The sequence below is a fragment of the Propithecus coquereli genome, unplaced genomic scaffold, assembly GCF_000956105.1.
Source record: "Propithecus coquereli isolate 6110/MARCELLA unplaced genomic scaffold, Pcoq_1.0 Scaffold623, whole genome shotgun sequence".
Lineage (NCBI taxonomy): Eukaryota > Metazoa > Chordata > Mammalia > Primates > Indriidae > Propithecus > Propithecus coquereli.
Genome location: NW_012152208.1, coordinates 580,588 through 591,582, shown reverse-complemented (window position 1 = coordinate 591,582; position 10,995 = coordinate 580,588). Strand labels below are relative to the sequence as shown.

General features: G+C 38.5%; 1 protein-coding gene across 1 annotated transcript in view; it reads right to left on the bottom strand.

Annotated features, from left to right (window-relative positions):
• Positions 1-6,628, bottom strand: part of PARP11 (poly (ADP-ribose) polymerase family, member 11) — an 82,173-nt gene extending 75,545 nt beyond the window's left edge. The window contains exon 1 of the mRNA XM_012659636.1: positions 6,552-6,628. Coding sequence (XP_012515090.1) covers positions 6,552-6,569 — 18 coding nt within the window. The 5' untranslated portion in view covers positions 6,570-6,628. The remainder of the gene's footprint in view (positions 1-6,551) is intronic.
• Positions 6,629-10,995: the final 4,367 nt, after the last annotated feature.

Below are 10,995 nucleotides of genomic sequence, written 5' to 3'. Positions count from 1 at the left end.
ATACATAACTCATTTTCCAGATGGCAGCCAAAGTGATCTTTTTTAAAACACAAATATGTTCATGTCACTTCCTATATAAAATCCTTCAATGACTTGCCAGCCCTCTAAAGGTAAAGTTCAAAATCCCAAACATGTGTCACAAAGCCACATATGGCCTGGTTCCTACTACCCCCTGGGCGTGTCTCTTAGTTCACTGTGCTGCAGCCACACAGGCTTCTCTGTTCTCAAGCGCCAAGCTGCTCTGCCTCAGAGTCTTTGCTCATACCATTTTTGCTAACTGAACAGCCCTCCCCACCTTCCACCCAACCTTTACCTGGATAACTTTTGCTCAATCCTTCAAATGTCTGTAGAAGTAGCTTTCACAAGGTTGCCTCCCTGATTTTCCAGTCTAGTATTTGCTCCTCCTCCATTGTCATCATACTTTTTCCTTCATAGTTTTTTTTTAAAATCACAACTGGAGTTAAATGTTATTTGTGTAATTATTTGTTTAACGTCTGCCTGCATGCACCAGACTGTAAACCCATGAGAGCTGGAGTGTAGTCTGTTTTGCTCACCACTGTAAACCCTGGAACTTAGCACCGACCCGCTTATAATAATTGCTCAACAAATAAGTGAGAAGTGAGTGCCATCAAATGTTATTTCAGTGACTACTAGGTAGGTGGAGTATAGTGTGTGAATCTGCTGGACAAAGGGATGACTCATGACCCAGGTGAGAGTCCATACTACTCAGTATAGCATGCAATTTAAAACTTATGAATTGTTTATTTCTGGAATTTTTCATTTAATGTTTCAGACTGCAGTTGGCCATGGGTAACTGAAATCACAGAAAGGGAAATCACGGATAAAGGGAGACTACTATAGTTTGACTGTTTTGAACCTCGAATAGATATGGTTCATATTCTAAGCTTATCTAAACCCACTACTGGAATAATTACAAATAATGCCAAGAAAATAAAGATATTAATAAATGAACCCTTGATTGTACATGTTGGTCCTAGGTAATAAAGTACACTGTCAGGAATATATCTTTATAGACACTATGTTCTCTATAGAACTTTCATTTCCAGGAATACATCTTACCTCTATTCTCACCCCAGCCAGTGGGTATATCTGTAAAATATACTGCCTGATTCAGAATAGATATTCCATAAATATTAGTTTCTACTGCCCACAGCCCTTCCTTCTTTATTCTCTGAAGACGCCTATATTTATACTCGAATCATCAGATATGCACTTTCTCCACTTCACTCCATCCAAACTAGACTTGCCATTCTCTTTCACTTTCACAGGCATTGGTCGTTTTGCTTCCTTTCACCCATCCATAAGACCACTTCTGTAACGTGATGACTGAGTTCAAAGCTTTACTTTGATAAAGCTTCCTAGTCCCCCAGATACCCTCTTGTATCACTTTCTCCCCCGAATCTATATTGCAAGCCCGCAAGGAGTAGGCTCTAATTTGATCCATGTTTGAGTTTCCCCCTCCTAGTGTCTAGAATGGTGTTTATTTTACATGTAGTAGATACTTACTGAATATGTGCTGAGTCAAATGAATGAATGAATGAGTATGGTTTAATACTAAGTCTGAACAACAGAGGGACAACCAGCTGAGTTCTCCACCACTTAGCTCAGGAGAGGGGTCAGGACTAAAGATGTACATTGGCAGGAATAGTCACCAGAGTAATATCTGAAGTTCATCAAAAAAAGGATGTACTGAGAAAAAAAAAGATTAAAGGTAGAACATTTCATGGGCAGAAGGCAGTGCAGCTAAGTTAGCATTATAATTCAAGGACAAATCATAAAAAGAAGAAATCCAAAGGAGTACAGTTCCAGGGAAACTGAAAAGGAAGAGTTTTGAGGAAAACCTCTAAAGGCAAAGAAGCTGCAGAAAGACAGAACAGGCTGAAGGCACAGAGGTTTCCACTGTATGAGGTGATCCAAAGGTTCTTGGTGCCCTCCCAGCAAGTAAAGTGTCAGAGGCAGAAGCTGGGCTGCAGGACCTGAGGTATGAGTAAGAATGACAAAAAGTATAAGACTATTCTTTCAAGACGCTTGACAGAAAAAGGAGAGATAGAATCATAGCTATGAGGAAGTTTAGAAGCAGCTGTGAATATAAAATGACAGGGGAAAGGATGGCTCCGCAGGTAAAGTACTGTGCTAATATACAAATGTTATCATTGTACCACCAAAGGACAGAATGGAGTGGAAAAAGGACTTGGGTACTAATACAATGCAGTTGCTCACTCTCTGTTTGATCTTGGGAAAATCATTTCCCCTCCTTTAGCTAACTCATGAGATTATTCTAATAAGAGTTAATAAATAGAAAAGAATTTTGGAAGAACATCATTTTCTATAAAGTAAGGTGTTATTACTGCAGTAGGCGGTTTATACTTTTTATATAGAGATGTTTGTCACTTTTCAGTTCCATTCATCAGCATGAGATGCTGAAACTGTCACATCTGATATTGTTTACTTGTTCCAATCCCAGCAAAGAGCAGTAAAACAGTGAAAATGAGACAAAGAAAAGAAGGATAAAGTCACGGTACAAAGAGTCAAGGTGGTGATGACAACCCCTCCAACTTCCTCCTACAGACTCTGCCACTTTCCTAAACTGGGGGACATTAGTTACAGGCTACTTCCCCTAAGGTGGATGGAGAAATGCCAAGAGCTCACTTAAGAACTGCCTGCTGTTTCTGTCAATCTGGCCTGCCACGGCAAGGACCTTATGCTTACCCCAAGGTTCCTGGTCAGTGAAAGGCATGAATAGAATCATCACAAGCCTCATGTCTGTCTGGAAAAATAAAATTGTGAACTGAGGTAAAGTTTATTTATCACTCCTTGGTTACTTTGTTTAGGGTTTTTCTCCCAAGGAAATGTTGCAAAGTGTGGTGATTTTCCACATTCAAACTACTTTATGGAGACTTTTCCCATGGAAAGGGACGTTGCTTCTGAGTAGTACCACGAGCAGAGTCAGTGTAACTTTCCTCAAAACACTTGTGAGTGGAACACAGTACCACACAGTAGATATATTTGCAATAGGAGCAATAGGAGGTATATCTGCAGGTCGTAGGTGGCACATTAAGGGCATGGATGCTACCAAAAATATGCAGGAAGAAACTAGGCAGAATTCTTCAATTAAGGCAGTTAACAATATCTTTTATACACAAAATAGATTTGATTATCTCAGTCAATGGAAAGAAATAATGAACAGTGATTTAAATTGGGGGCAATGCAAAAATCATCTGCATTATATTTAGGATGCATTGTGGTTTTGCTTTGTTTATTTTTTAAATCTTCCCAATTGTGTTTGGCTTAGGGTAACATCAAAATTAAATTTTATTCCATGAGCACAGCTGGACAGACCACCCAGATGCCCCTTTTATTAAAAGAAACTAACAAATTACTAGAGAAATTCACATGCAAAGTATTGATTTTTAAACCTAAACTGTGCTTATTGACAGTGTTCATATCTTGCAGGAAGAAAAGCAGTATTAGTAGTAATAAAATACAGTAGCAGTAAGGCATATTAGGTGGCGTAAGAGCAAAAAGAAGAATGTGGGACATTATGTGAAAGGTTCACCACCATTAACAAAAGTCAGCCTGCTCTGCTGAAATCAAGCAAAACCATAAGGTGATTCCAGAGAAAACTGACCATTTTACAAAGAAATGACACAATGATATAACAAACCAAGTGTATGAGACATTCATTAATGCCTTTATAATTCTCACAAACATGTAAGTAATCCAATAGCAAGTTCCAACATAAGTGTGACACAGGAAGGAGAATGCACAATGGGAGCAAAGCTCATGAATTCAACAAATACTTATTAAGTGCCTACTATGTGCCAGGCTCTGTTCTCTAGCTGAAGATACCATAGTAAACATGGAGAAAATCCATGCCCATATGAGAGCTTGGAACATAGTGAAAGATTTAAAACATGTGACCTTGAGCAAGACAAACTTGGGTGACTAAAGAGTTTGTTATAAAAAAATCAAGAAAAAAAGGACTGCTAATAAAAATTGAGTATATATCTATATAGAGAGTTACACAGATATACAGAGATACAAAATGCAGATTGTTGACACAGGGAAACTGAATATATAAGCATATATAAACAGAGTACATTCTCATAATTCTAAATTATTTTTGCTAAAAACAAATACAAGCAATTTCTTTACTCTGTGGTTTGATTAGAGTAGCATGTGTGTGAATCAAAGAATTTTTGATGACTACTGTTACATGATGGAGTAAAAGGAACCATAATGTACAACTACCAAATCCAGACCAACAGACTAGTTTCCACTGGATAAAAACTTTAAAACTTAAGGAAATTTGCTGATAAACTCTCTAGCTTATCTGGAAAATATTTCAGACATGGGAAGGGAGGAGTATTGATTATAGGAAAGGAGTTATTGCAAGTATGGAAACTAAGGGTTATTAAAGTAAATTTGGGCAGTTATCTCAGCATATGGGGTAGTTCCACATACAGTCATGCATGCATAATGACGTTTCTGTCAACAATGGACCACATATACGACAATAGTCCCACAAGATTATGATACTGTATTTTTACTGTATCTTTTCTGTTTAGATATGTTTAGATACACAAATACTTACCAGTGTATTACAATTGCCTACAGATTCAGTACAGTAACATGCTGTATAGGTTTGTAGCTTGGGAGCAATAGGCTATACCAAATAGCCTAAATGTATAGTAGGCTAAACCATGTAGGTTTATGTAAGTACACTCTATGATGTTCCCGCAGTGACAAAATCACCTAACGATGAATCTCTCAGGAGGTAACCCCGTCGTAAGTGGCATACAGTTGTATTTTGTCCAACAACTTGTTGAAATGGGATTCTGTCACTTTTCTAGTCAACTCCTAAGTTGTAGATACTGTGCATCTGCCACGTTACTAGGCAATTTCAACCATAACGAGACAAATACTCTCAGCAAATAGATTCCATTCTTTGAAAGTTGTATTGGGGCTCAGGAAACAATACCCCAAAGTATGGTACTTTGGCATGCTGAGCACCTTGAACTAAAGGAGACTGGAAATTCTCAGAAGCAAAGTCTCTCTCTGACCTTCTCCTGCCCTTCTGTCTCCTGCTTCTCTTTCTCCCCTAAAGACAGTCATAGAAACCAGAATTCCACTTCCCCAAGGTGGGTCATAGAAACTAGAACCCCTCTCCTACAAAGCAAGCCATAAAATCTACAAATATTGCTGGAAACTTCCCTTTCATTTCTGTTTAGGAGCTGGCCATAAAGAAATTCCCTGGGATGGCTTGAGACCAGGAGTTCGAGACCATCCTGAGCAAGAGCGAGACCTCATCTCTACAAAAAATAGAAAAAATTAGCCGGGCATGGTGGTGCACACCTATAGTCCTAGCTACTTGGGAGGCTGAGGCAGGAAGATCGCTGGAGCCTAGGAGTTTGAGGTTGCAGTGAGCTATGATGACACCACTGTACTCTAGCCCGGCCAACAAAGCAAGACCCTGTCTCAAAAAAAATAAAAAGAAAAAAAATTTTCTGACCTACCTTGTCTGACAGTAGGTCATAAGACCCTTAATCCAGAGGGGTCCTGCCCTATACCCAGGAGGAAGGAATGTTACACAGGGAGGCCGAGAAGAATCTGGACAGGCCTTGCTGGGTTTCCCCCCTCAGTCTATTCCCATTAGATCATTCATTCCCTTTGTCCAATCACATTTCCACATGGCTGTCCATTCTTCATTGAACCTAAGCATAAAAACAGACAGTTTTCCATGGGTCTTTGGGTCTTCATTTCTGAAGGTATCACATAAAACTTTGATTAAATAAATTTATTATGCTTTTCTCTTGTTGACCTGTTTTTGGTTATAAGGAATGTTGGTCATGACCCTTACGATGGGTGGTGAGGAAAGAAATCACACTGTCCCCCATACAGGTGCACTTCAAATAAATAAATGTTATCAAGGCAAAGCAGACAAAAATAAGTGTAGATGTAATCCAAATACCGGAGTCAAACAAGGAAGGAGACAGACTTGCAGTCGAAACACCATCAGTCTGTCCACTGAAAGAAAACATCTAAGAACTTCACTACCTAGAGGATTAGAATATACAATCCATCCTTCAAGTTCCGAATGGCTGTCCACCAAACCAAGAAGGGAAAAGGAGTACTGACGGTTCCCCTTAGGCCCATCCAAGACAAGGGGGTCGAATTCCCTTGCTTTAGATGTTTGAGTCTGACAGGTACACCTGAGAAAGATTAAAACTAACAGGTTCGACGGCCAGTAACTTCAATTAGAAAGCGAAACACAAACTTTTAAAAAACGGTGAAAAGAGGAAGTCGGAGAAACCACAGAAAGTGAAATAAATAATTGTAATAAGAAAGAAATAAAGCGTTGGGAAACCCACCGAGCCATCTCCACCGCTCAAAAAGGCAAAGATCTTAGCTCCCAGAACGCAACACAGAGCCCGAAGCGGGAGCGGGGGAGCAGTTCCCGGGAACCCCCTCCCGCCCCTCCGCCGCCAACCCCGCCCATTGGATACGCCCCGTCCCGCCCGGCTACTCACTGGATTCGCTTCCCACATAACGGTGACGAGATCGAGCGACGAGGGCCTGAGGGAAGTAGCTAGTCGCGGGGCCTGGATGTCAAGTGTTGTCCGAGGGTCTCCGGGAGCGAAGGGACGGAGAGGTAACCTTTAGGGAGGCCTTCCTTCTCCCCTTCCCTGTCACGGCCAGCGTCTTAAAGCCACCCAACCTCCCGACTTCCGCCCGAACCCGGCCAATCAGCGTTGTCTCCGCCCCTTTCCCGGAAGATCGCCCCGCCCCTGCCTCTCCCTTCCGGGCTCGCGCGGGCGATCGTCGTGGGCGGAGCTTCCGAATATCTGGATTGCGAAATTTGGGGGCGTCTAGTCCAACCACCTCCAAAGCTAAATCTCCGCTACTACGTCCCCACCAAGAGACCCTCAAGCCGCGGCTGGTTGTATTTCCTTCCTATAGGACCGATATTTATTGATCACAGTGTAGTGACTGAGCGTCAGACAGGCCTGGGAATTAATCCCAGCTGGGCCAATGGCATTGGGGACAAACTTCATAATCTGACTTTCAATGTCCTCATCCTCAAAATGAAGATCATAATAGTATTTATCTAAGGGTGTAGTGGGTTAGTGAAAGCGTTTAGCACAGTATTTGGTACACAGTAAGAGTTCAATAAGTCACGGTTATTTGCTCAAAAGTGAACACTGACCTATATGCGGTTCCTGTCCTCATGGATTTTAGAATCTACAGAGGAAAAAAGTAAATAATTTAGAAAAATTAAAAGGTGCAATATGGCTTATAGGTAGTATGACAAATACAAGGTTTTCCTCATGCTTACCTAGAGTAGAGTGGGTAGCTCCCCCAAGAAGTTTAAGTGAAGACCATGAGAAAGCTCTCTTGACACAAGTAACTTAATTCCTACTGAAGTTACCTGTATAAAGAGAGCTAAGAGAGTGGAATAATTTTCCAGGCGACAAAGCAGGGTCTACCCACAGGAAATGAAAATGAAACAGTTTGTTATACATCCTTCTGGACTTTTCAATACCTCTACATTTTTTTTTTTTAAATAACAAAATGTGATTAAAAAAAACACAGATTTAGAATCTGATTTTTTCACTTTAAGTATGATGTGGATATCCTTACATTCCCATATACATAAATCCATTCCATCATTTTAAAGTAGATTCATAGCATCCTATAACTTGTATATCAGACACACACACACAAATACACACATACAAACACACATTTGAAATAATCCACTGTGATAGACATTTAAGTGGTTTTACTTTACCATTCCAAAAACATTCTGCAATAAACATTCCTGTACATTTTTTCACATTTGTCCATTTACCTCCTTTTAATTAATTGTTTAGTATGAGATTATGAAAATTTTTGCCAAATGGTCAACCAGTTGCCCCAATATCATTTTTTGAGTAATCCATTCTTTTCCCACAACTTTGAAGTGCCACTATAAATCATAAACTAAATTTGCATATATAGACATATATATCTGTTTCTGAACATTCTAATCTATTTACTGTCTTCTTATTCCTATGTCATGATACACTGTTATGATTATTATGGCTTCATAATATATTCGCTCTTTCATAAAGAAACTACTAATCTCACTCAAAATTTTCAAAATCATGAGTTTTCCTCTTAAGGAACACATCTCTTCATGTATTTAGGTCTTTTATATCTTTAAATACATTTAAAAATTTTTTTTCACACAGATTTTCACAATTCTTGTGGTTTGTTCCTATGTATTTTATAGTTTTTGTGAATGAGATATTTTTTATTGCTGTAATTTAGGAGAGCTATTGATTTTTGTGTATTTGCCTTGTATCCTACTACACTGTGAAAATGTATAATTAATTCTAATAGCTTGACAGCTGATCTCTCTGAATTTTTTGTATAGACAATCATATCACCTGCAAATAATGCAGTTTTTCTTCTTCCTATTGCATTAGCCAAAACCTCAGAAAATTTTAAGAATATAGGACAAGATAATGGGTACTGAGATTTAATGCAGTAAGGTAAGCGTGTGCCCCTAGTTGGTGCTAGATATTCTTTAAATACGTTATCATCTTTAAAGAAATTTTCTTCTATTCCTAGTTTACTATAAGCTTTTAATTTGGAAAGGGTGTAAAATTTTATCAACTGTCTCTTAGGTGCTAGAACTACATTTGTTTTTTACTCTGATTCATTAATAATAATGAATTATGCTAAGAGATTTCCTAATGTTCAATCCATCTTTACATTTCTAATCCTGCTTTGTCATGTTATATTATTTTTTTAATATCATGCTGAGTTCAATTCATTAACCTTTTATTTAGGATTAAAATTTATTTGTAATTAGTGAAATTGGTCCATTTTTACTGGTGGTTTTTGTGATTGTCTTTAACAAATTTTGGTATTAGAGTAATGCTAGCCTTGAAAAGTGAATAGCAGCAGTTTAAGTAATTTAGGACTTAGCTCTTTCTTGAAGGTGGAGTGGATTTTTACAAAGCAAGTTTAACTAGAAAGATTAGGACCAGGTCCTCAATCTTTTGTGAGTTGGAGCTATACCTCATTTTCTTAAAGCCTTGGGGTTCTCTGGGCTGGTGGTACAAGAGTGGTATAGAGAGAACACAACTGGCTTGGATAAATATTGAATGAACTGGGTGAATAATTCTTTAAAATATACTTCTCTATGCCAAATTAATATGAAGGGAACTGAAAATAGCCATGCAAATTTTATTGATTATTTTATTTTACTTATTTATTGTTTTTACTGGTTTAGGACCACTGAGTTAAAGAGCAAGTATGGGAAGGGTCCTTCATGTTTATTTATTCCTAGGGTCATAAGCTGATAGCTAATGAGCTTTAGCATACACAGAATATTTAAAACTTTTTGAATAAATGGCCACTATTATAAAACCAGGAAATTTCACATTTAATAATATGGATTTCCAGCTTCACTTTCACACCATGTTCCCACATACCAACAACTGGCCGAAGCCATGTTGACTCCTTTTGACTGGGAATGGGGTCTTGGCCTCCTTCAAGTTACCCACCTGGGCAATTTTAAGTATTTGGGTTTTTAACTAATGGTCTACCTCTTATTTTGCTGAGAAAATGTAATGGATCTAGAACTTTCTAAAATATCCTCATAGGAAACAACTTCACCGCACTCTCTCATAATTTTGTCAAGGGTGAGCTCAATCATCGGGATCCAACTTCTCAGAATCTTTAATAGATTATAGCAGCCTACCCCCCTTGTCTGCGGGGGAAACATTGCAAGACCCCTAGTGGATGCCTGAAACAACAGATAATACTGAACCCTATATACTATTTTTTGATCTTATAACCAAGATGGCCAGCAAGTGACTGACGGGTGGGTAGCGTACTGGCACACCTCAAACGTATTTTGGGTTTTGTTCCATACCACCACAATAAAGCAAATAATAAAACAAGTCACACATATTGTTTGCTTTCCCAGTGCATGTAAAAGGTATGTTTACACTATACTGTAGTCTATTAAGTGAGCGATAGTATTATGTTTTAAAAAAGTACATAGTTTAATTTTAAAATTTGGCTAAAAAATACTAACAATCATCTGATCCTTCAGCTAGTCATAATCTTTTTGGTGGTAGAGGGTCTTGCCTCAGTGTCGATCGTTGCTGACTGATTAGTGGAATGGTTGCTGAAGGCTGGGGTAGCTATAGCAATTTCTAAAAATAAAAGGATGATGAAGTTTGACTCTTCCTTTCGTGAAAGATTTCTCTGTACCATGTGATGCTGCTTGGTAGCATCTTACCTACACTACAACTTCTTTGAAAATTGGAGTAGGTCCTCTCAGACTCTGCCACTGTTTTATCAACTACATGTATGTAATATTCTAAATCCTTTGTTTTCATTTCAACAATGTTCACAGCATCTTCACCATGAGTAGATTCTATCTCAAGAAACCATTCTCTTTGCTCATCAGTAAGAAGCAACTCATCATTCATTCAAAATTTATTGTGAGATTGCAACAATTCAGTCACATCTTCAGGCTCCACTTCTAATTCTGGTTCTCTTGCTGTTTCATCACATCTATAGTTACTTCCTCCACTGAAGTCTTGTATCCTTCAAAGTCATCTATGAGAGTTGGAATCAACTTCTTCCAAACTCCAATTAATTTTGGTATTTTGACCTCCTCCCATGGGTCACTAATGTTCTTAGTGGTATCTACAATGGTGAATCAGTTCCAGAAGGTTTTCAGTTTATTATGTCCAGATCCATCAGAGGAATCACTACATAAGGTGGCTATAGCCTTACAAAATGTACACCTTAAATAATAAGACTTGAAAGTCAAAATTATTTCTTCATCCCTGGGCTGTAGAATGGATGTTGTGTTAGCAGGCATGAAAACAATATTAATTTCCTTGTACATCTCCATCAGAGTTCTTGGGTACATGGTCAATGAATAGTAATATCTTGAAAGAAATC